The 26,704-nt window shown below is 45.1% G+C and overlaps 1 protein-coding gene across 1 annotated transcript in view; it reads left to right on the top strand.

Moving 5' to 3' along the window:
- FTO (FTO alpha-ketoglutarate dependent dioxygenase) overlaps positions 1-18,403 on the top strand; it is a 202,490-nt gene extending 184,087 nt beyond the window's left edge. Inside the window, exon 9 of the mRNA XM_077310545.1 lies at positions 17,919-18,403. Coding sequence (XP_077166660.1) covers positions 17,919-18,069 — 151 coding nt within the window. The 3' untranslated portion in view covers positions 18,070-18,403. The remainder of the gene's footprint in view (positions 1-17,918) is intronic.
- Positions 18,404-26,704: the final 8,301 nt, after the last annotated feature.

Here is a 26,704-nt window from a genome sequence, read left to right on the forward strand (position 1 = left end):
ATTATTATTATTATTATTATTATTATTATTATTATTATTATTATTATTATTATTATTAATATTAATATTAATATTAATATTAATATTAATATTAATATTAATATTAATATTAATATTAATATTAATATTAATATTAATATTAATATTAATATTAATATTAATATTAATATTAATATTAATATTAATATTAATATTAATATTAATATTAATATTATTAAAATTATTATTATTATTAAAATTGTTACCCACCACTCCCAAACCGGCTCGTGACAGGTTACAGATGTCCAGTTAAAAGCCCCATTAAAACCCCATTAAAATGGACACAAAAATCTAAGATACAATAAACCAAACAACATGGCGGAAACACGTCCCCCCCCTTTCCCCACCCCTACCTCTAGAGGGAAGAGAAAGGAGAGACGAGATAACCGGAGTTGCTGCTTCACACCAGGGGGGATGTTAATCCAGCCCCCCTCCCCAAATGGCCAATGATGGGCCTGGAGGGCGTGGGAAGGGGAGGGGCACCAGGTGGGCGTGTCCACAGCTCTGTTTCCCAACCATATTCTGCATAATCGTGCCACCTCTGGAGTTTCTCAGAGCCTGAAGAATATTTCAGGGGTTGCTCAGTGGTGAAAATGTTGAGAAGGATTATCTGTATTTATAAGTCCAGTCTCATCAGATCTTGGATCTCCACTAAGCGGAGTTGGCTTGGGTTCATACTTGAATGGGAAGGCCAGGGTTGTATGCAAAGGCAGGCAAAGGTGAACCACCTTTGCTTTTCTCTTGACTTAAGAATCCTGTAGGGCAGGGGTAGTCAAACTGCGGCCCTCCAGATGTCCATGGACTACAATTCCCATGAGCCCCTGCCAGCATTTGCTGGCAGGGGCTCATGGGAATTGTAGTCCATGGACATCTGGAGGGCCGCAGTTTGACTACCCCTGCCCTACAAGATTACCATAAGTCGTTTGCAACTTGTTGGCACTTTCTACCACCCCATATGTACATTTGTCAAATGTATTTATGGATCTATGGAGTGATTCACACCTGCATGTTCACTGCTTGATAACGTAGCATATACTGAACGGGCCAGCTTCTTCTGTCAAAGTGGTTGAGTTAATACCGAGTAAGGCGGAAGTCCTATCTGGAGGGATGAGCCCCTACCTACAAGACACTGAGGGTGTTGGATGATGTCAGTCTGTTTATGAGCTCACGGCAGGAGCTCTTGGGTTGGATCTTGTGGGCTAAATCAAATGTGAATGAAGATAAAGCCTGCCAGATTCCACTATCTTGACCTTAAACTTAGGGGTTTTTTTTGTTTTTTTTGCTTCTTTCACCTCCCACTTTTCATTTTAACAGACTTAAGGCGGTGTTTACTCTTTACATGCCAATACTTCAGCAAGTTTTTTGGGGGGAAACAGCACAGTGATATTGGCAACAAAAACCTTCATCCTGGTTGCTTATCGCTATTTTAAACACTTATGTTGTCAAGGTAGTGAAAGGGACGTTTCCGGAATTTTTAATTAAAATTGGAAGAGCCATCTAAAATGGTATAGATGTATTTCTCCAAGAAAGTTCCTGAACTGGGATCCTCAACCTGTTGAGCTTGTGGGTGCTTTTGGAATTTTTGGTCCTCCATCCCTAAAGGATTCCTTCCCTTGCCTTGAGATGAGACTACCACCCCCCCCCCATATTGCCGGAAGTTGGGCGTTTGGACATCAGAGGTCCTCATGTTCTGGTGTGTGTAGAGTTCACATCCAACATGGTGGCCGGACATGTCAAAACCTTCTTGACATTGTCAAATCTTTTAGCAGGGTGGGCAACAAATGTATGTATGGCATTTTGTAGACTGTCAGAAATGGAAGCATTTCCTGCATTTCTGGAAATCTAGCAAGATGGGACTACTGATTCTACTGATTCAAGTGTTTAATTGCTGGTTCCCGAAATGAAACTGGCTGCCCCTTCCCACCCCCACAGAGAAGACCTTCCGCTCTGTACACGTCAACAACGAGGAGCACTCAGTGGGTTAACTGCCTCTTCCTCCTCTTCGGAAATGCGCCATTAAGAGCCAGAGTATCAGAGGTGAAAAAAAATGCATTGTAGAACTGCTGAGGCCAAGAAGCATAATGGTTTCTCCAAGAGGTATGGCTCAGCTACCATGATCCAACCGATAAACTCTGTTACACTAATAATAGGAAGGGGGGTGGGAGAGAAAAACTAATTGCGGTGAAGACAGGACAAATCTTTTTTAATCCCCGTTGTCATCTCGACTAAACCCAAACCTATTTGTATTAACCTTTGCTGACAGAGTCACATGACGGACATAATTTCTTGTAATTTACCAGCGGTAGATCTAACCTTTCTTCATCAAATATTCATAAAGGCGCGATTCGCAATGATTTTCTGTCTCTTTAAATATTTACAGCTTGTTGTCTCCGCCGTTTTTTTGGATTGTAATTTGAACACAATTGAAGTCAGAGGAAATTAAAGTTACGTTTCTTTCGGGGCCGAAGGAACCTGGCGGTGTACGGGGAGAAAGGGAGAGGAGAGGCCCAGTGGCTTCTGATCTGTAGAACCGTCGACCGTCTGCATTTTAGTTGAGTGAATAGAAGGCAAATCTGTTTCCTCTGTAAACGGAGGTGATTGATGGACGGGACACCTAGTTTTGTGGTTCTGGGAGACCTCAGGTGCTGAAGCCTCTCCAAACCTTGGGTGGGGGGTGGAGCCGAGAGTCAGCGGCTTGCCAAACTTTGGTTTGCTGTCCTGCAAACCAGGAGAAGGAGCAGAGCGACACAAAATGTGTTCGTATGAAAGGCGGACAAAGACGACTGGCTGTTGGATCATACGACACGGTGGCAGGACCTAAATTAGAGCTAGCAACCTCTGGGTTCTTCGCTTAGTCTCCGAGCTATTATGGCACGCTGGCTCTGCAGCGGTCCAGACACGTCCTCTGAATTCCCTGGCATTTTCTCCCGCCCTGCAGCTTGCTCGCAAGTTCCAGCTTAGCAGTCTGCCGACAAACTTGACTTTCAATCAGTCCAGGCGCAAGGGCAGGAGGTTATTGCAGCTAATCAAGTTGTTTGCGAGCTGTTACGGGGTAACCAGCGAGGCCCAGTGGTTTCCCAGGTGACCTTGGGGCCGTAATGCACTGTTCAGACTCTTTTCCCCGTTAATAGTGTTTTGAACAGGCAGATGATGTCCTTTGATTTAGTATGACCTTCTCGCTGTATACAATTCCAAGACGTCATAAGAAGCGACTGCTTAACCGAGGAAAGGTAAGCCCACGGCGGAGAGGGGTTTTTCCTTTGTCCTGTCGAGCATCTTTTTTGTGAGACGCGAGCCTAAGAACAAAAGGGCGAATGTTCCTTTTGTTTCCTGAAAGGTTGGCGGCGTAGCTGGAGACTGTGGGTCGCATTATGATGACGGACAGGGATACGTTTGTTTATTTTTATTTATTTATCGTTCGGTTTCGATGACCCGCCCCTTCTCGGCCTAGCTGCCTCAGGGCGGTTGACAAAAACAATTCAGTTCTATGAAACGATGAAAGCCGTAAAAACGATTTAAAGTTTTAAAAGAGTGAATCCTTTAAAAAAGAATGAATTCACTCACTGTAGCTACCTAGTGTAATAATCAGTCTGCTCACAATCAGTCCAGGATGGGAGAAGGGTGAAGAGGAGGGCCCTTGTTGGTGATGTTCTGTAGCTTCATTGGTCGCAACCAAGTCAAGCTCTGTCTTGCAGGCCCTTCAGGACTGTGGCAGTTCTTGCAAGGCAAGCAGCTCTTATGAGAGCTCATTCCACCAGGTCAGGGCCAGGACCGAGAAGGCCCTGGACCTGGTCGATGCAAAACACACATCTTTTGGGCCACAATAACAGTTTGTTCGCAAATTAAATGACTAGTGTCCTTTTCTTGGCCTCTAGTTGCCGTTTGGGAGGCTGCTAATCCTAGAGTTCCCATGAAGTCTAAGCCAGATGTTGACCTGTGGAAGTTTGATTTAAGCATTGTGCAGGAAAGATTTGTTTGGGGCGTCTGGGGAGGTCAGGGAGATGGAGGGGAGGTGGGGTACAATGACAGTCCAACCTCTGAAGCTCTCATTTCCTCCAGGGGAACTGGCCTTTGTAATCTGGAGATGTGAGTAACCCCTAGGCCCCACGTGGAAATTGCCAACCCCTGAAAAACGTGACGTCTGAACCCATCCCCCAAAATTTCAGGAGAGCAATTGCTCAGGAATAGATTTTTTTTTAATGTGGTATTGGAGCGATTAATTTATGCTGTGTATTGTTTGGTCAGCCCAGATAAATCTGGGAGCCATGTATCATTAAGACCAAACATATAAAAATGCCCTATATACCAGATCCGACTGCTTGTCTCTCTTGTGTATATGGGTGAGAGATAAATCATGTTGCCAACCTCCAGACGGTGACTGGAGATCTTCCAGAATTACAAGCTGATTTCCACAATCCATACTTGTGGAGAAAAGGACTTCTTTTGAGGATGGGCTATATGGTTCTTCTTCTTCTTCCCAGACCCTGACTTGCCCTGGTTGCACCCAAATCTCCAGCAATTTCCTTACCCAGAATTGGCAAGCTTAAATTATAAGTACATATCTATTTTTTTTACATCCTACCTGTCCTACAGAAAAATTGGGGTTAGATATATGCTGCAGCCCCCCCCCCCATTTTATCATTGTGACAGCCCTGTAGAGCAGGGATCCTCAACCTGTGGCCCTCCAGATGTTCATGGACTACAATTCCCATGAGCCCCTGCCAGCAAACGCTGGCAGGGGCTCATGGGAATTGTAGTCCATGAACATCTGGAGGGACACAGGTTGAGGATTCCTGCTGTATATATTCAGCTGAGCCAGAATGAGTGATAAACCTAAAGATCTTCATGTCAGAAGAAGAGATGGACCCCAGGTTTCATCCCTGGTTTTCTGGACCCAAGTGGAGTTAGAAGGGTGTTAACTCTGTTCAGGATGACCCTCTTCATCCCTTACTCTGACCAGCCCAGCAAACACCCTACAATCCATCTCGAATTCATGAGCCCTAACAAGGGACGCCTCTGAACGGCTTCTTCGAAAGCCCGAAATTCTGCCTACTTTATTATCATTAGGTTATGCCCCGTTCCAATGACTCCATCCAACGAGGAATTTCAAAAACGGCGGAACGATGTATTGAAAAGCAATTTTGTCATTTCAGTTCAGGCAAGGGCAATTTTAAGAACAACACCGAAGTTTACTCCGAAGGTCATTTCAATCTTCCATAGATCTCGGGATATTACATTACCTTCGTTCTGGTTCCCCCCCCCCCTTTTCCTGAAGTCCCAGCATAAGAGTGAATGACATAAATTGGGCGTTTGAAGCGCCTGTAGATAGACATCAGACGGACTGGGGAGCAAAGGAAAGCTCTGCCATTATTTGTTCTCCAGCACCCGAAAGTGAAAGAGAACAAAGCATCAAAGGCCTTTGTAGCAAAATGGCTCAGAGCCAGCAGTGTATATAGTATCTCATAAAACAAATGCTTTGGCTTACCTCGAGGACAGGTCTGGAGTCATAGCTAATAGAAACTGCGCTGGAATCCCAAACCAAAGAATTCCACATTGTGCTACACAAACACAGAAGTCTGTTACACTAGCCGTACAATCCTAAGAAGCCCCTGAAGTCAATAAGCTTAGGGGATTGTAGCTGTGTTTAGGATTGCAGCTGTATCCTTCCACGGAAGCTCTTGAAGAAGAAGAAGAAGAAGAAGAAGAAGAAGAGGAGGAAGAGGAAGAGGAAGAGGAAGAAGAGGAAGAAGAAGAGCTGGTTCTTATATGCCACTTTTCTCTACCCGAAGGAGGTTCAAAGCAGCTTACATTCACCTTCCCTTCCTCTCCCCACAACAACCACCCTGTGAGGGAGGAGAGACTGAGAGAGCCCTGATGTTACTGAAGAAGAAGAAGAGTTGGTTCTTATATGCTGCTTTTCTCTACCCAAAGGAGTCTCAAAGCGGCCTTCCTTTTCCTCTCCCCACAACAGACACCCTGTGAGGTGGGTGAGGTTGAGAGAGCCCTGATATTCCTGCTTGATCAGAACAGTTTTATCAGTGCTGTGGCGAGCCCAAGGTCACACAGCTGGCTGCATGTGGGGGAGTGCAGAATCAAACCCGGCATGCCAGATTAGAAGTCCGCACTCCTAACCACTACACCAAACTGGCTCTCAGTTTGGAGGAATGGATTTGGGAGTTATGTGAAAACATCTAATGCAGCAGCCATAGGGAAAACCTTTAAGATGTGCAACGAAAAATGCAACGGAAGCATTTGCTGGCAGGGGCTCATGGGAATTGTAGTCCATGAACATCTGGAGGACCACAAGTTGACTACCCCTGATCTAAAGTCCTGGGTTTGATTCCCCATTCTTCACCTTGCAGCCAATTAGGTGACCTTGGGCTAGACCCAGTTCTCTCAGAGCTCTTTCAGCCCCATCAACCTCACAGGGTGTCTGTTACGGGGAGAACAATAAAGCTCCATGCGATCGGATGACAAACCAAAAGGAGAACAATAAAATCAGAGTCCAGTAGCACCTTTGAGACCAACAAAGATTTATTCAAGGTGTGAGCTTTCGAGTGCAAGGACTCTTCCTCAGGCTACGGGGAGAGGAAGAGATGGGTTTTTAGAAGTCACTTGGAGACTCCTTCGGGTCATAAAAAGGCAAGGTACAAAAATCAACTCTTCTTAAAGCCGCCCAGAGTTTCGGGCAAGGGCGGCATAGAAAACGGAAGATAAATAAATCAATCAAGTCGCCTTTCTGCATTTACCGCATGTGCTCAGTTACCAAGCTATGGCCTTTCCCTTGTGCCAACCAGATGGGCTTTCACAACTATTCATCTGCTTTTGATTTCTCTCTCGGACTGGTTTTCTGGCCAAGCAACAACAGCCTCAGATCTTACGTCTGATCATGGGTAATTGGGGACGTTAATTTACAGCATTTGCCTTCGTAAACTGTGTGTTTTCAGGATTTAAGATTCCCTCGTCCTCCTGTTTTCCAGCATTTCACTGGTGCACTGTGATTTTTAGTTCAACTAATATAAACGGCAGATTTATTTATTTTTTATTATTATTTTTTTTAAGAAAGAAGGATTTGGGTTAGCGTTTTGAGTCCTCCAACTTTCCCGTTGCCAAGGCTGGGATTTCTCCTGCAGAGCTTTTTAAAAAACATTCATAGAATCCTAGAATCATAGAGTTGGAAGGGGCCATACAGGCCATCTAGTCCAACCCCCTGCTCAACGCAGGATCAGCCCTAAGCATCCTAAAGCAAATGCTGTGCCCATAAAATAGGGATTGTGAGGTAGGTTTGTGACATCATTTCTGCAGGCCAGCTCATGACCTGAAGAGGAGCTGGATAAAAAAAACCCTTCAGGTCCAGGAGAGCCGAACTGCCATAGCGATGTGCGCAAACACACCATGTGCTTGTGCTCAGTTCTGGCCCTTCCACTTGCGCTACAAACCATAGAACAGGGATTCCCAACCAGGGTTTCAGGAACCCTGGGGTTATGCAAGAGCTCCCTGGGGGTTACGCAGCCTTTCCCAGAAGTTCAGATGATCGCTGACGTCACTAGACATCAGTGTAGCCCAGTTCCTCTGTTGCTCTAAGGGTCTAGTCTCTTTCTCCACAATTTGAAACAATAAATGATTGATTGACTGATTGATTGACTGATTGATTGACTGATTGATTGATTTTGGCTGGCTCCCGCCTCTTCCTTCCAGGCCTACTTCTCTAGAGGAAATAATATACAGAGAACTGTGCCTAGATGGCTTCATTAATAAAGAAGCATTTGTATTTGTTTTCCTTGCATGAAGTAAGAACTTCATGATGGAAGTTCATATTCTGAGGAAGCTCACGCCTTATTGCGCCCGAAAGCTCACGCCTTAAATAAATCTTTGTTTGTCTTAAAGGTGCTACCTGACTCTGATTTTATTAAGCACAAAACTTTTTGCTGTGAATTCACCTTCGCCAGTTACGTTCGCTCCAAAGCATATGGTTGTATCTGCGGGCAATGCAAACCTCATTTGTAACACTTCACAGTGATAATTCTCGTCGTTCCTTCACAGGTTACGTGAGAACAGGTGTTCTATAGCTTGCGAAGGAATTAGAAGTACCGATCAGACCAGTGCTGACTTTTTAAAAAGTATTTGTAAAACTCTACTCAAGATCCCAGCGGATCTGGCCCCGTTGAAGCCTGGCGATTCTAAATTGGGGGCATTTCCATGCACCATTCCCCCCCCCCCACTACACAGTGTTTACATCTTCCGTTCTTTTCCATTGTAACGAGTATCAGAAGGCGTCTCCAGACCAATGTAAATCCAGTCTTCCTATAAGAATTCAGACCAGTTCATGGCTCCCTTGTTGTTTGCGAGTCAGATCTGTTAGCTGCGGCCAACGGAAAACACAAATCCTTACATTACCCAGGCTTGTCGTTGTGATTCCAAGGAAAGTTTGGTGATTGAGAAAATGTGGATCCTGGATCTTAGGAGGTCTCCATCCCCCAATCTTGGGCTGTGTTTTTGGAAATAATATCCAGGCTTGCTAATAAAAATGCTGCTTTTGGAAACTTATACACGAGGCAAAGAACACAGGGCAAAGGTCCATGTTGCATTTATACACGCATTTATATAATTCTCAGTCCGCTGTTCTCATTGGCAGGTCGAGTAAGGTTGCCAGCCTCCAGGTGGGACCTGGAGACCGCCTCAAATTGCAGCGGATCTCCAGACTACAAAGTTCAGTTTACTGGAGAAAGTGGATGCTTTAGAGTAGGCTTTCTCAATCAGGGTTTCATGAAACCCTGGGGTTTCTGGACAGTCCTGGAAGGCACGGATAAAGCTGTTCTGACCAAGCAGTAATATCAGGGCTCTCTCAATCCCACCTCCCTCACAGGGTGTCTGTTGTGGGGAGAGGAAAGGGAAAGAGATTGTTAGCCGCTTTTGGAACTCCTTTGGGTAGGGAAAAGTGGCATATAAGAAACAACTCTTCTTCTTTCTTCTTTCTTCTTTCTTCTTCTTTCTTCTTTCTTCTTTCTTCCTCTTCTTCTTCTTCTTCTTCTTCTTCTTTCCACAAAGAAAAGTTACCCATCTTCAAAGTGAAAAGTGCGTTCCTAGGCTCCTTGCCGGATACTTTCTGCACCTGATTAACCCTTTGGAGTGATGATCCGGCAACCCGGGTGCCCGTACAGAAAGGTGTGTGAGCATGCATATGCATGCCGCACTGCTCAGTCATTCAAGAATGTATTTTCGCAATTGATGCGACCGTCAAACTCGGCGGACAGAAACGGACAAAAGGGCTTCGGTGGCCTACAATGCAAAGTGTGTCGTTTGGATGGAAAGCAGCTTCGTGTTTCTGCAAGTGACACAGCGTTTAGTGAGGTTAGCTGCCAGAATGCCTCCCCTCCCCCCTTCCCTCCCCTTCATCCCCTTGTTTGCTTGTTCCCAGGATGGCTCAGAAAAAGTGTTCGAGCACATCAGATGCGTAACTCAAAAAGTTTTCATTTCGAGAAACTGCCCAGAGATGCCGGACCCAAAACTGAATGCAGGTTTGCCCAACCTTGACCTGCTTCTCCGGGTCATGTCTGACCCTTGGGGTGACGCCCTCCAGCGTTTTCATGGCAGACTCAATACGGGGTGGTTTGCCAGTGCCTTCCCCAGTCATTACCGTTTACCCCCCAGCAAGCTGGGTACTCATTTTACCGACCTCGGAAGGATGGAAGGCTGAGTCAACCTTGAGCCGGCTGCTGGGATCAAACTCCCAACCTCATGGGCAGGCAGCTTCAGACAGCATGTCTGCTGCCTTACCACTCTGCGCCACATGAGACTCTTCACTGCTAATCACTGCTACATCTGAGGCGAGGGCACTCCATACATGCTCTGTGGTCACTGTTGTTGCCACAAGATTTCACATGTCACAAGGCAGGACCCTCACTGCTGGAAATTGATTTTTTGCGCACATGGTACACCTTAGCAGCCCCAAATATTTGAAACTAGGAAGAAGAGAGACAACGCGTTCCAAGTTCCACAAAGAAACCATACAGGATCGGCCAGGTTTCCCCATTTAACATTGTAAAGAAAATAATGACAGGTTTAAAAGTATTCGCCCCACTTGACCACTTTTCTGTGGGCTTTGTTTTTAGATGTACAGAAGGAGGGGTTTGAACATAGAATCAGCCCTATGTTGAAACTTATCGGCAGACTTGATAGAACTCAAGCATGGCGTTTCCTTAATGGCAGTGGTTGATTTCGTGTAAAGAAAGGTTTTTCCTTTCACTGAAGAAGCCTTGTGAGGTTGGTGGGGCTGAGAGAGTTCGGGGAGAACTGCGGAAGGCCCAAGGTCACCCAGGAAGCTTCAGGGGGAGGAGGAGTGGGGATGGGGAACCACACACTATTCTCAAGATTAGAATCCGCCCCTCTTAACCATAGTACCAGGTCGGATAAAAATAATCTCAAGAACCCCCACGAACAAATGAACAAACCTAAAAGGCACACTCACGCATCTCTATCTGATGACGGGAACTTTGGCATCCACCCAAAAAAAATCGCATTGGCCTCTATGATACCACTGCCCTCTAATCTAGCTGTTCTACTGCAAAACCAGCATGGCTACCTTCTGCGCCTATCCATCCTTTAATTTCAGGCCTTGTACAAAGGCAATCAAGTAAAGGAATGATCATTCTTGTTCGCCGGGACCGAAAGGCATAAATTAATCCAGCTGCGGCCGGTCTCCTGGCCCCCGCCCTCTCAAAAGCCGAGTTGCAGTTCCATCCGATGTGTTCTGTTTTCATTGTTGTCGTGCAAGAACACTGGGCCCATTCTCCCGAGCAGCGAGGAGCGTCATTTTATCCGCCTTTGAAATGGGATCGCCTTTGTGGCGTGCCTTTCTGAAGTTGTTCTACAGCTTTTGTGCAACAGAGTGGCGGAATCCAACACGGCCGTCTCCTCGAGCTCATAACTGGGCCACCTCAGACACGATACATATAATCGTCCCGACCGTTTGACCTCCACATTGTCGCGCGGCGGTCAGGTAGGAGCGAAGCGAGTTTCAGGTGACCCTATCATGTGACCGAGGTCAGAGGTCAGAGAGCCCTAACCGTTCGGTTGTCAAGGTAGCTCATTCATCACGGCGATTATGTAACTGACGTCCCGACAAATAGACCTGAGGTATAAAATTGTTCTCTGTTCTTCTACTTGAGGGCCCTAAACCGTAATTGGCAGCCATAAATTTTCACCTTAGCAGCTTGTGCGACGGGAAAGCAAAGAGAAGAGTCAGGCTTAAGGATGCCATAATTTGTTAAATTGTGAGTTCCGTCACAGCCACCCGCTGCTGCTTCCGTTTAAAAATTGCGGCTTCAGGAGACAGCTCCCCAGGCGTTTTTATCTCGTTGGATCTTCATGTTTCATATATAAAATACATAGAACCAAATGTTTGTGACTCAGCAGGAGTAAAGGATTCCTCCTCTTCCTTGAAGCACAGGTCAAGCTACCATTAATTTCTTGGAGAACCAGCTTGGTGTAGTGGTATCTAGGTGGTACCCACCCTGAGCATCATGGGAAGGGTGGGATAGAAAAATAAAGACTTACTGGTTGATTTATTCCTAACCCACCCTTTTCCGAAGGCTCAGGACAGGTAACAGCAAGCGTATAAACAATAAAATAACGGAATGTAAGCATATAATAATCGTGAATATTAAAATCCTAAATTGACTTGCATTCTAGTTTAAATTCAGAACTTGCTAAAAGCCACCTCCTCTCTAGCGGGAGAGGGTAGTAAACAGAAGTTTGGCTCTTTGGTCCGGGAGGCCAGAATTTCGGTTCTCTATCTGGCCTCAAATATAGGCCTGGCGGAACAGCTCCGTTTTTGCAGACGCTGCTGAACTGTCCTAGGTCCTTCAGGGCCCTGAACTCACCAGATAGTGTTCCACCGGGCCGGGGCCAGAACTGAAAAGGTACTGGCCCTGGTTGAGTTCAGAGATCGGGATCCTGAGAAACACTTATCTACATCCTTGGTTGTCTTGTGCAAAGATGCAAAAGTTCTGGCATGTGATAAGTACAGTGCCACCCTAAGTAAACTTTCACCCTTCTAAGACCATGAAAATCCAAAAGTTTGGGAAGACATGACTCTCTTTAGAGTTGCACTGTTTCAGCTTATACAGTATCTAACTCCCTGACCGCAGTTCTCTTGGGGGTATAAAGAAGATACCTGTATTACAAAGATGCATAGCAAATTAATAACATTCCTGCTTATGAATGCAAATTGTTAAACTTGAGTCAAGTAGCCTTACATGTGCCATAAATGCTTGCAGTGGGAAGGGGGATTTGAATAGCTGTCAAAATAACAGGACCAAATAAAGCCACCCCAAATCCCTCTTGCATAAATAACTACCTAGAAAAACAGGTCCCCCCTTTTTATCATGTGTTGATGCAAATAAGTGATTTGGCACCTGCTCTGAAAGATTGAGAGCCATCTACATAATACTAAGTGGTCTTTTAATCTTCATAAAAGTTGCGTTATTAAAACAGCTCTTGCGATATTTGATTGACCTGTTGAAATCCTTAATCTCACCGTACCACATGGTAATAATCTTGTATTCTTATTAAGGGTTGGCATTATGAGGATTACAGCAGAGAAGGCCCCCTCTCAGCTCTGTAGATCAAGGCAGGATAAAAATGCAGCCAATGGATAGGAAGCAAGCAATCTTCACTTATCAGCTCTTAGATAATTTACAGCAAAGGTCCCCAACACAGTGTCCGTATGTGCTGTGATGCCCACCAGCACAAAGTATTCTGAGAAGGAGGGTGGAGCTATGTGGGGTTCTTGCTCCAACAGGACTTCTGAGAGCTAATTGGCTGTGCAGAATAAAATAACATGGCTTCAGTTGCAGCTGCCACCACAGTGTTGGTTGTTTCCTCTTACTTCTCTTTCTAGTGCATTTTTTAAATCAATCCTCTTCTATGCTTGGGTTTCCTCTGATTATCTGGCTCCACCTCCTGCAGCAGCCATTTTTGTAATTGGCTCCTCTTCCTCCTCCTGTGGCAGCCATTTTGCAGTTGGTCAGAATTCCAAAAGGTTACCATGGGCTTACAAAGGTAGGGGAGCCCTGATGAATATAATATTTACACGACAATCTGAAAGGCATCCTGAGAGAGACACTTTTACAGTGGGAGGAGCCACATGATGGTCAATCCAGACAAACCTCAATATCTGATGTAGAACAGGCAGCGACTTGGTCCATTCCTTCTACAGTCATCAAGCACTATTTGATAGATGTGGGCTCCAATAGTGAAGCTGCAATGGGAAAAGCTGTGCTACAAGCGATTTCCTGTCGATTAGCCCACAGCTTCTTCCTAGGGTAAGTGAGCTTGCTATTCTTTCATGTGGGATTACACAGAAGCCACAACAATAAAAACAGGGTTGCACTTACCTGTAACCCTTGTCCGTTGAGTGAACTTCTGTGCAGACACACATCCCTCCCTCCATTCCTTGTTGTGGGCTGCCAAATGTGTACGGATGGTGGTGGTGGTGAAAGGAACTGAGGGAAGGAGTGCTTTCCCTGCCTCTTATCACATGACCCTTTGGGCTGGAAAAGGAACCTCTGAAATGGAGGGGTACTCCAGAGCCCAGGAACTTCTTCAGGAAAACTTGGAAGCTTTTTCCTAAGGTTGTCCTGCAATCATGCAGTCCCCAGGCGTGTCTGAACAGAAGGCCCCTCAATGAATAACAGTTACAAGCAAGTGAAACTCCATTTTTCTCCCCGTTCCATTCCACTGCTTTAACGAGCAGCAGTGAACTCCAGTGTGGGAGGTGTCCTATTATATCAGGAAACCTGGTCACCTCATTGTATGGTGCTCCCACCACCTCCTTGCACGGCGTATCTAGACAGGCCCATAGGCTGCAATCTCTTTGTTAGAGAACAGCAAGCTCCTTCTCCTCCTCTACCAACTTGCAGATCTTTGCCTGGGAGGGGAAAGGGGTGGGAGAGTACTGTTTTAAAATAAATGGTTAGCACATTAGTATAAAACCTATTGATTAAAAACACCACGCATAATGTTAGTCTTTTAGTCTCTTGAGTGATGCAATCCTGAAATAAATTTATCCCTTTGACTCTTGCATTAACCTTTTATTGACTGCTTGCATACCCATAATTAACACACACTTTAGCTAAAGTGGTTAATTTTAGCATCATGACCAGTGTCTCCTAATGTAGTTGACACCCCAATCATTGAAATGTAAGTGAAACCCCAGGGGGAATACCTAGAGGGCTCATGGTCTGCCGGAGATTCCAGACGGGTAGCCATGTATGTTTGCCTAGCCAGAAATTACAAAGTACTCAAATTTGCAAATGGTAGGATTGAAGTAAGAACTTGCCAAGCTCAGCATGTTCAGTTGTGTTCATGTTGTTGTCCCTCCAGATTAAGAAGAAGAAGAAGAAGAAGAGTTGGTTCTTATATGCCGCTTTTCTCTACCTGAGGGAGTCTCAAAGCAGTTTACAATCATTTTTCCTTTCCTCTTCCCACCGCAGACACCCTGTGAGGGAGGGGAGGCTGAGAAAGTCCTGATGTTACTGAAGAAGAAGAAGAAGAATTGGTTCTTAGATGCCGCTTTTCTCTACCCAAAGGCTTCTCAAAGGGGCTTACATTCGTCTTGCCTTTCCTCTCCCCACAACAGACACAACAGAACTGTCTCAGCCTCACCTCCCTCACAGAGTATCTGTTGTGGGGAGAGGAAAGGGAAGGCAATTGGAAGCCGCTTTCAGACTCCTTGGGGTAAAAAAGTGGAATATAAGAACCAATTCTTCTTCTTCAAAACAGCACTTTGACTCTTACTGTCTGCCGTTCTGGAGGCCTCACTTCCAAAAGGATGTGGACAAAGGGGTTTTACAGCCTACTTTTCTCCACCCTACAGAGTCGATGACATACAACTTCCCATCCATCCCCACAAAAGGAAGGAGGGACTGAGAGAGTTCTGAGAGAACTGTGACTGGCCCAAGGTCACCTAGCAGGCTTCATATGGAGAAGGAGTGGGGAATCAAAGCCGGTTCTCCAAATTAGAGTTTGCCACTCTAGACCCCGACACCATGCACAATATTCTTCCACAGAAGTTCTCCAGCATAATGGGCAGAACTGGTGATGGGTAGGCCAAGAATCAAACCCCATTAGGGTGTAATTTCTCTCACCTTTCTCCGCGTATTAAACATGCTCTGTTTTATAATTTGTGGGGAGAGGGGGGAACAACCTCTGACACGAGGCCTACATGGCCAGTTAAGCACCCCGCAGAACCTCTTTGCCGAAACCGTCTTTCTTCGACAACACTTGCGAAGTGACCCGCCAAACAAATCCGCTTCCCTTCCACGCGGGACGACTTATCAACGCAAACAGTTTAATATTTATGCTAAGAGGATTGTCAAAAGTAGCTTCTGTTCCTTTAATTCTTGTTTTAAATAAATAATGAGAACATTTGAACACATTACTCTTCTCGGAGGGCCTGAGGTCGGTTAATCTTATTATTTATGAAGAGATGTGCTACATAATAGTGCTTAGCGCATGTTAACAGATGCTATTATCACAGGCTGATGTGGGGAGCTGAAGATATATAGGAATGTTAGGTGTTAATACTGTCCTGGCCGGGTAATGGAGGATGGATGGAGTGCGGGAGGAGGCTGGAGCCGCAATTAGCCGCCTACCAACATGGGTGTAAAGTTGAAGTATGTTTTCTTCCAGGCCTTCTGCTACCATCAGTAATTCCCCAGAGGAGGACGACCCCTTTCCTTGGGATTTCATTCCGTTCTTCCTTCATCGGGGTCAGCCCGCTCGCTGGCAAACCGTAGACGTTCATCACTTTGCCAGCCTCCGAAAACATTAATCGATTAATTGTTGAGAGTCCATTATCTCCTCGGCCGCAAATTAAAATTGGGAGTTTTACTCATGTTTTATTTGACACACGACTCCTCGCTTGTGTTCCCCCCACCCCAGTTTTTTTTTCCCCCCAAGTGCCAAGATGACAAACGTTTTGTTTGCATCTCCGTAGGCGGCATTGCTTTTTAGGCAAAAGACGATTTTTTTTTCAACAGATTATTTATCTGGTCTGTTTTCATTGGATGCTTGTAATTGTTTCACATTTTCATTACGGGCATTGATTTTTTTTTTCCCCCACCCATCTTCTTGGGAAAATACTGTGGTTATTTCTGAGCATATTGCCTCTCTGCTATTTTGATTCAACACCTTTGTTGTACAACTGATAGCCAGGAACGTGATTCAGATGTGCAAAAACCATGATTTAATTTTTCTAGGGGTCATCATGCAAACATGGTCTAGCTATGGCTAGAATACATCAAATCAGGATCTAGAACAGCCTTTCTCAACTCTTTTATAATTGAGAAACCCCAGAAACATTCTTCAGGCTTCAAGAAACCCCAGAAGTGGTACGATCATACAGAATATGGTTGGGAAGCAGAGCTGTGGACACGCCCACTCGAGGCCCCTCCCCTTCCCACCCCCTCCAGGCCCACCATTGGCCATTTGAGGAGAGGGAAGAAGTTGACATGACCATATATGGTCATATCACGGTAAATCTTTTTTTTTTAATTAAAATATATATTAAAAACCACCTAACTCCCACCCACTCAGGAAACCCTTCGTTTCCCAAAACCCAGGCTGAGAAAGCCTGATCTGGAACCGTGAAGTGACATTATTGCCATATGTACATGATAGCTGAGCAGAGCATGCTCACAGGGGCTCATGGGAATTGTAGTCCTTGGACATCTGGAGAGCCACAGTTTGATTATGGCATTATAACCTGCTGAAATCCTTCCCCTTCCCAAATCCCACCCTCCTCCATTTCCACCCCCCAAAATCTCCCAGTATTTCCCCGTCCAGAGCTGGCAACCCTATGTATCCTAAACCATGGAAATGGATCATAACTCTTTGGATCAGAAGATCTGTGAACCTTGATGCATCCCCCCCCCTGTCTTGCAATCCCCCCCCCATGTGCAATCAAAGAATGGTTCATTTTGATGTCTGATGTTTGTTTCTTTTGCTGAAAGTGCTATAATCCCATTCAACCCTCTTCAGCTTTATGTTGCTTTATGAACATTAGCTAATTAACCGGCAGCTGGTAAATTAACGAAAGAAGCCACCGTATTGCTACGCCTTCCTTAATGTGGTACGGATAAGTGGCAGTCTTTATTACAAAGTAATCTTACGAGATATGTCGGTTTACTACTCATAAAATTTTCTTTCCTGTGCGGGACTGCAGTTTTTTAGTTGCTGATTATAATTAGACTTCACTGCTATTGATGAAGAATCCATTTAATAAGAAACACTGTAATTCAAAGAGTTTCTCTGGGGATTTACCGAACACTAACCTCTTAATTTAATTTTGTTGAAGTTTTGCCCACCTAATTCATCAGCAGAAATTGTTATTAACCTTCATTTGCATCCGTCTTTTTACGGGGCGCTCGCCTTGGCTTTCTTTCTTCAAAGCTGATAGACTTCTAAATCTCTTAGATTTACTAGCTCTGTCCCTCAATATTGTTTAATCTACCCGGGTGACCTTAATGCAGCAAATGTGGTTTAATCTCTCTCAATAATCTAGTAATATCGGGAAAACCCACAAACAGCGGCATGAAGCACGCACGTCAAATAAGGCTCGAGATAATGAAAAAATAATTCACCATAAAAGGTGCGCTAACTAAATTTTCTTTGCGTTTGGCTTTCTCCAAGGTCCCTGTAGAGGTAGGAACGATTCAGTTTTCTGGTGGGCATTCATTTTGTCTACCGGCTCCTTCCCGTGCGTGGCGGCTTTTGTCTGCCAATGGGTCAATAATAAATTGCCTCTTGGAAAAAAAATTAGTGCTCTGAAATGCCTCCAGTAATTGATTTTTTTAAATCTTCCTTCCTGGTTTCAGGTGCCATTCATATCCGGCAGAGTCTTTGCCGGAGGACGAAAAACCGGAATGCCGTCCGTACTGGGAAGAAGATGACCCCAACCTACCACTTCCATTTGATCTTGACGACATCATAGATGATCTCGAAAGACTCCAGAAAGTGGAAAGCTAGTAGGACTGGTCTCACCTTGATTTCCTGAAGCACCATGGCTAGTCTCCCAAGAAAGGAGAACGCTAGCTAGCTGGACTGTTCTCTTCTTAAACTGGTTGGAGATCCAATCGTTCCCAAGGAATAATTTATGAAAAGAGGGTTAGATCTTATTTTTTAAAGAAATGAATAAGTTAGCGCATTCACTTGAAGCAATGTTCTAGTTGTACGGTGGAGAAATTACGAAAAGAGTTCCGGAAACATAGAATCTTGAAAGGAAGTTTGTCTGGAATTGGTTTGAAGTAGGACAACGCCATGTGGTGTGCTGGGACACCCGAATAAAGAATTGCTTATATCATTTCAATTGTTTTGGTATAAATGTTTTCCTTTTTTTTTCTGATGGCAAACAAAGCAACGGAGTCTTATGGGGAACGCCTGTTCAATATTCAGCATGACCCTGTGAACTGAGTGTGCCTGCCCCATATTTTCAGGTTGCCAAATGGAATTCGGGGTATGGATGGAAGGGGCCTGACACAGCCAACTTGCTAAAGCAGGTCTGGGGCTCACCAGCATCCGAAAAGCAAGCCCCTTGGAAACTCACCTTTTAGGTATTTAGTGGACAAGGATCCACTGTTTGCTCACCATAGGCACAGAGGGCAGAATATCTGATGGTGAGAGTAGGTCACAGCCATGTCACATGCAATTGGCCAAGACTGGTATTGCCTCTTGGATCAAGTGTCATTCCATCTGTTCCGATAAGAAGAAGAAGAGTTGGTTTGAAACTCCCAGAAGTTTCAAAGCAAGAAACTCTAAGTATAGTGACTCTGGTACTCTACTTCTGATGCTGGTGGGTCCTTGAGTCAATGGCCTCGGTTGCTGGTTGACTTGAGGGAGGAGAATCCAGACTAGCGTTGAGTTGCTGGCTGAGAGTTTCTCCGTAGCAGGAATCACATGTTGCCAGGTTGCACTTTTTGCAGTGGGTAAGGGTAGGGTGCAAAGAAGAATTGCGCAGGAATAGATGTGCAGGTCTTAGGACCTGAGGGAAACAGTCCAGAGGTGAGGCAGTCACCAAATCTCCAGGAGCCTCCCAACCTGGATCCGAGAACCATACCCCAGATCCCCCAACCGGTATCTGGCAACCCTAGTTTGATACCATCTTATTGAGTCCATCTTTAATTTCTTCTTGGTGGAATCCCATACTCCCCAAAGTGGCTCTGTCTTCCCACAGCACTCATGAGTATTTTCGGGGGTGGTCTCGCACTGCATCCCGCTATGCCTGACCCCCATGGGTGCTTTATGGGGCTCTTCTTTCCGCAGCCAATGGATGTCCTCTGCCCGGTCTTAATTTGTTGGCGCCGAGTCTTCCTGATGCATAAGGAGCGGGGTCAGGTGGAGGAGAGATGCATCCATCGAGTTACTTTCATTAGATTACGGCGGTTCCTTGCAAAACCGAGTTCACGACTTTGAATGCATTTACTTTTCATCATCGCTGAAAGAATTGCAGCGAAATTGGTCCCCTGCACGTGTGTGTCAGGCTAAATGGATTACGGGAGATACTGATCTGTTTGCCTGTCAGCAGTCGCCTTTAGACAATATTCATCAATTTTACAAAAAGCCCTCGACTAAACATGGAACCAATACAAATGCAAGCGCTGAACGCGAGGTCCTTTCTCTGCCTTGCCTCTCCCCTCTTTATTTTATTTTTTTTATAGCAACAACAAAATCAGATCTAAACTTGATTTTACATTAACAGAAGGCAATTGTTGGCAGAAAATGAAATCCTTTTATCATCTCGCTGGTTGGAAGATAGGAACTTAAAAGGCCGTTCTTAAAAGTTTGCCGGAGAAAGCGGCCGCTTCGGCGTCCTGCATTTCCCTGGTTCATTTTTCACATCTACATTTGTGAAGTCAAACTTATCTTGTAGCGGAGATCCTTTGAAGTGAACTCATTGGTTGAAGTGGCCAGGGTACCATTCCATTTCTTTCTTTCTTTTTTACAGCGCTGTACGCGTGGAAGACCGATTTGGGCTTGCAATTGCATGCACCCATTTTTTCTTTTTCAAAAGTGCCTGTTTTAGATTTGAACACGCACTTTCCAAGTGGGGAGGAAGGAGCGAAAGATGTCAAAAACACGTTGAGTCAGATCCTCACAACCAATGTAACGTGGAGCCTGTGACAACGTAAAGACCGAATCAATAAGAGACATCAAGTCACAACTGACTTACAGTCTGTTCCACAAAAGATTTCAAGGCAAGTGAAAATTAGAGATGGTTTGTTATTGTCTTCCTTTGTAGAGCTGTTGGTCTCCCAACCCAGTCTCCAGTCCTGACCCAGCTTAGCTTCTGAGAGCTGACAAGATAGGCCTGTGTCACCTTTCTCTGCAGAGCCTTCCTTGGTGGTCATCCATCCATCCGGCTGGCATATAATGCTACGGAGCCCACCCTCCAAAACAGGTTTTCTCAACTAGGGTTATGTGAAACCCTGGGGTTTCTTGACAGCCCTGGAAGGATTTCCCAAATGGGTAGGGGCTAATCAATGTTTTATATATGTTTTAAATTTGTTGAACACTTATCAGGTGATATGACCATACATGGTCATGGCGATCGTCCCACCCCTCCCAAAATGGCCAATGATGGGCCTGGAGGGGGGTGGGAAGGGGAGGGGCCCTGGGTGGGCCTGTACACAGCTCTGCTTCCCAACCATATTCTGCATGATCGTGCCACTTCTGGGGTTTTTTTTCAAGCCTGAAGAATGTTTCAGGGGTTTCTCAATGGTAAATAAAAATGGTAAAGCATCCATTTTCTCCTATTTGTGTCCTGGAGATGACCTGTAATTCCACAGGATCTCCAAGTCCCACCTGGAGGCTAGCATCCTTATTCAGCAGCTCTCTCCTAAATCCTGCTGAATTTTTCCTCTGAAGTTTTTCTTGCATCTGTCAGGAATCATGTACAGTTTGGCATTTGGCCTTTCTGCAGAATTGGGTGGGTGGCTGGCTCACCTCACTGTCGATGGTATTGATCTGACTCGTTGTTTTGATTAGAGCCTTATTTTTTTTATTTAAAAAAAAATCTGGCAGATAGGATTTCCATTATCTCTTATTTCACTAAATTGGGTAGTGCCCCTGTGATGAAAACGTGTACAATCAGGCTTCGTTTACAACGAACCCCCAGTTTTCGTCCAAAAAAACAAACCACAACGCAGCGGAGTGCTTTTCATGCACATCTCTTTGATCAATGGGATATTTTCTCATGAGTAAAGCAAACAGAAATACAGTAAACCCTCCAATAAGCTTAAATACATTTGGAGCTCCAACTAAGCCATGCGCCTTACCGGCTGGCATAATATATTGGACCATTGATTTCTTTCTGTGCGCGAGGGCCCAGCTTTGGAACTAAGTGCGTCTGATGACTTGGGCTCCATTAACTACCCAGCATGCATTGGGAGACTTGATTTCATTTGGCAAGTTGAATGTCTGAGCAGTGTTTTCATCAAAGTAGCAAAGTCGCGTTCTGTTGCTTCTCAGATTCGGGTTGCATTTCTTTGCACTTGATGGATGTGAAAGCTGACAATCTAACTTTCCCAAATCCTCCAACTTATAATCATTTTTTTAAATTGCTATACTTAGCTCTTTTTTTAAAAAAAAATGTTTATTTTCCTTCTCCCCGCAGCCTCTGACTTTGCTTACTGTCTGGACATGCCTGGACCGAAATATTCTTTTGAAAATGCTTAACTTACTCTTTGACCTCCTGGGCTCAGCATACTTCTTAGGCATATAAGTGCTAATCTCTCTCTTTTAACTCCCTACCCTTCCAACCCAAGATGGGGATATTGGTTTGTTACGATGGCCCTGCCCATTATCATGGGCATTTTGTGTTTTCCCATTGCAGTCTACTGTCGTCGGTCGTGAGCCTCTAAGCTTGATCGGCTTTCACCCCTGCTGTTCCCCCTTGGTTTCGTTTTGAGGGCTAGTTAGCCATTTTGTGTTGTGTTGAAAAATACCATCGACTCGTAGCCAATTCATGGCAACCCCTTGAAGATTTAAGGCAAGGCATGCATCGTCTGCGTATCTGTCAATGAAGTAAGACAGCCAATGCATAAATAAAGGCATCTGGTGGATGCTCAACCGGGCATCATAGAATCATAGGATAATAGAGTTGGAAGGGACCTCATGGGTCATCTAGTCCAACCCCGTGCACTATGCAGGTCCACGAGAACAGTTCTATCAACCTGTGGTTGTGGGGAAGGGGCGATGACTGTAGTTTTAGCCCAAAGGTGGAGAATCTGGAATTTTCTGACTCTAAGAGTGGCATGTATTCTAGGGGTAGTTTGAAGCCTTTTTCCCACTGGGGTTGCCAACCTTTAGCTGGTGGCTGGAGTTCTCGCAGATCTCTGGGTAATGCAGATTAGCTCTCCTGGATGTTTTGGATATTGGACTCTGTGATGTTGTCCCTCCCCTCTCCCAATTCGATCCTCCCAGTCTCCGCCTTGGGAATCTCTGGGGACTTCTCAACCTGGAGCTGGTAACCATACTTTCCCACCATACGAAACCTTTCCTCCAACTCCAATGACTATCCCTTTTGCAGAAGAATCCCTGGAGCCCAAAGAAGGCTAAAGAAGGTCTTCAGGTTTAGCTGGGGAAGGGGGTAGGATTCATGGCAGTTCCTGAAATTTGACAACTTCCTTGTACAACTAAAAGAAGCAGTGCAAGACTGAAAAACTCGCTTAGGGTTCATAGTGGGGACAGCACAACGGTTGCTGGTTTCTTGGAAACATCACTGTAGAAAAATGGAATGCTGAACTAGATAGGGGTAAGGTCATTGTTTGCCTATGGCGCCAATAAGTTTTGGGTCCCCATACCAGGTAAATTTGGACTTGTGGGCCACCATACCTCAAAAAGGTTGGGGATTGCAGATCTGTGTGATCTCTGTCCCCACCTGCTACAAGTTTCTTTCCCAAAGATCCTTGAATGCAGGGGTAATCAACCTGTGGTCCTCCAGATGTTCATGGACTACAATTCTCATGAGCCTCTGCCAGCAAATGCTGGCAGAGGCTCATGGGAATTGTAGTCCATGGACATCTGGAGGACCACAGGTTGACTACCCCTGCTTTAATGTATTCAGATAACTGTGAAATGCAAGCGCTCTGTCTCCGCTGGAGTTTACGGCACCTCGTAAATTAGGGCTCCCTTCTTCTCCCTTTCACCATTGCATCATAATTAGTGGAGCAAATTCAGAGCACTTGGGTTTGTAAAGCCTTCATCTTTTCTGTTTACAAGGATCTTACGAACGTCTAGCAAATTTAATGACATCTAATAAGAAGAGGAAATGAAATCCTATGTAGGAAACTCATAGGTCTTAAAGGCATTTTTATGAGGGTTTTATGAGGTTTTCAAGACCTAGGGAGGTACGGGCTGCTTGCAAAGTTGATGCCAGGTCCAACCTGAGTACAAAAGAGAAAGACAAGACTAGCATAGCTTTTGTTTCTTTTTATTGCTTTAACCTCTAGAACTCCACTTGGGGCTACGAGAGAAAGCAGTCAAGGACATTAAACCTTCTGAGCTTGGATTTGATCAAGACCAAAGAGGACTTTGGTAATTAGCCTTGACTTTAAAAATAATAATATAACCTGTGAAATAGTTAGGAGCTTGACCTGTTTCTTTGAAAGAGCTTTCCCATTTTCCTCCTCTTCGCCCCTCTCTGCCCCATAGACTTTTAGAAGCTCTGTTGATTTTTTTCCCAGGAAAGTTCCGTCCAATGAAGGAAGCACAGTCACCTCTGAACGTCTCTTGTTTTGAAAACCCTTTTGCAGGACTGGCCAGACCTTCCAGATGTCCATGGACTACAATGACCATGAACCCCTGCCAGCATGTCCCCCTCAACCAACTCTCCTTCATTGTCTTTTTCTTCATCTTTTTCTTCTTCTCTGTTTTCATCATCTTCATCATCTTCTATTGGCATATATTTCATCTATTTAATATTTTTTTCATTTTTCTGCATAATGCATGTATAATATCTGCCCTCGCTTTGATACTTAACCTTATTTTGGTTTCTTGATTCCACATTTTATGGGGTTAAGTATGTTCTCCTCTTTTTCCCTTGGTGCAGTTTATAGCTTCCATACCCTCCCGTAAGGGTGACAGCAAGGTTCTGCTGCCCAAGGTTCTCCACACAAGTCTGGGAGAACCTTTGCAAGACCCATGAGCCACAGCTGCCCACATGCCCTGGCCAAAAGCTGCAGCCTCAGCTCCGAATTAGAGCTGGAAAGGGGTAATGCATAAAGAGCACAATCTCAATGTTCGGAATAGAAAGACTGACATTGGCCAGTTGCCTAATGCTGACCCCTGACCCCCTCATTAGTGAGCCTCTGGGGGTTGGTCCCAGGTTGGGAATGGTTGTCTCCTGTCTCCACAGCCATAGTTCAAGGATACTTCTTGGTCTCCGGCTAATGGGGTCAGGGCCGTTTCTTCTGTAACAGATTGCTTGTCCCCTGGGTGAAAAGACTTTTGAGAGACATGCCACAATGAGAGGACTGGCTGTTAAACCACATTTGATGCGGCACAGGGGAATGATAATGACAACGTTGAGTTACGATGATTCATGAAGGTAAAAATGGCCTTCTGCAAGTCGTGAGCACTTGGGTGACCTTCGCAACCATGCAGGGTAAAAACTGGCTCATCGTCTCTCAAGCAGGTAGGTTCAGACTCCTCCAGGTAGGAAACCTGTCAGAGAAAAGGGGTGTGTGTGTGTATATTTTGTGTTATGTTCACAGGTCTCCAGGAATTTCTCAAGCCCAGGTTGGTAACCCCATCCCCTTGGCATCCACACTTTCTCCCTCCCACAGAAGTTGACACGTATCTTTCTCCTTGTCTGTTCCTGCTATTGTTTTCATTCTGCAGCCGAAACCAATTCCAGGCACTAAATTTTGGTTCCCTCCGTCCCCTTTGGCAACGGTTCACTTGAAATGTGAGTGCTCCGTGTTTACAAAGACAGATATATCAAGCTCTCCAGATAAGACTTCAACAGAGAAGCTTATATGTCCTGCCAGAAGGTGACGACTATATTGTTTTACCGATCTCGACCCTCCGTTTTGGGAAATCCCCCAAATGTACTTTCAAAAGACTGGTTTCAAAATCGTAAAATATGTCAGGATGTACTTGATAACCCAGAAATGTGCTGCAAGCCACAACGCGGAGGGTCAGAATGCATCCATATCTTTCTCTGTGCATTCTCTTTGACACCTGGTGGCTTTCTTCTACGTGTGCCATTGATCAAATTAGTGCAAGCATGAATAATACCCCCCCAAACCGTGCCTGTTTGCAGAATCAGGCAGGAGTGTTTTGGACCAAGTTTCTAACATGATGCAAGGCTTATTAACTTAGCCCCACATGCACTTACATCCTTGGTGAATATTAGACATGCTTAAACACCTGCTGGTTCCACGTAAATCCCCATTGCCCATCGTGAACAGGGAGTGGATTGTTCCAAGAGCCATTGGGATGAAGGCAATTGTAAGCCACATTGAGCCTCCTTCGATAGTAAAAAGGGGGATACAAAAAAAAACAAGTCTTCTTCTTCGTTCTTGTCTTCATCTTCTCAAGTGGGTAACCGTGTTGGTCTGAAATAGCACAACAAAAATCTTAAAGGTGCCACTGGACTCTGATTTTGCCCTTGGTAGTTTCTTCTACTTTAGATTGCCAATCTCCAGGCAAGACCTGGAGAACTCCTGGAATTACAGTGGACCTCCAGACAACAGAGAAAATGGACATATAACAAATTGTGTGAAAGTCCTGCCCCCCCTCTTCCTCTTCCTCTTCCTCTTCCTCTTCCTCTTCCTCTTCCTCTTCCTCTTCCTCTTCCTCTTCCTCTTCCTCTTCCTCTTCCTCTTCCTCTTCCTCCAGAAAGGTAAAGATTTCATTTCGGAATCAATCATCGCGGGCCCATTCCGGCAGATCTGGCTTTCCCGTCATGTCCACCTGCTCGACATCATTAAAGCGCGTCCACCCCGGCTCTCCGCCGCGGTAATTAGGAGGAACGCCGCAAATAGGGGTAACCTTATCTATTTATCTAAGGCCGAATCTTTATGGTAATTTCAAGGCGCAATCCAATAGCTTTTTTTAAGGCAAGCCTGATCTCTCTAATTACTGGAACGGGCGGGTAATTGCTGCGCTCTGCTTATTTACAGCACACTCTATGGGATACCTCAAGGGCTTTCTTTTAAAAAAACCAAAACAAAACATGGAACAGCCTATGAGGCAAAATACATTTCGGTATTGAAGAGTAATGAAAATGTATTTCCCCTCCTATGCTTCAGTGTGCACATTACTTAGCTGTGGCTGTTTCTGCCAACAGAGACACCCAAACGTCCTCCGTAAAACTCTTGCGCGGGAAAAGAAACAAGACGGGCCGGCCCGAATCATCGAACCTTTCTTTATAAAAGCTCCCGATTTAATAAAGGCCGATGCTCGGTAGCCGTGTTTTGAGAGCTTTGGTTTTCGGCCCCCCCGTTCCCCCTCCCCTTCTCTTCGCCAGCGAGCGCTCGACTCGCCCGCGAATCTCTGAAGACAAATCCGTCCACGGCGAGCGGAGCAAAATTCAAGTTTCCGTGTTGTATGTCAGGGTTGAGGACTTCTTGTCAGCCTGCCACTGTCAGGTTTTATCTTC

The sequence above is a fragment of the Paroedura picta genome, chromosome 14, assembly GCF_049243985.1.
Source record: "Paroedura picta isolate Pp20150507F chromosome 14, Ppicta_v3.0, whole genome shotgun sequence".
Lineage (NCBI taxonomy): Eukaryota > Metazoa > Chordata > Lepidosauria > Squamata > Gekkonidae > Paroedura > Paroedura picta.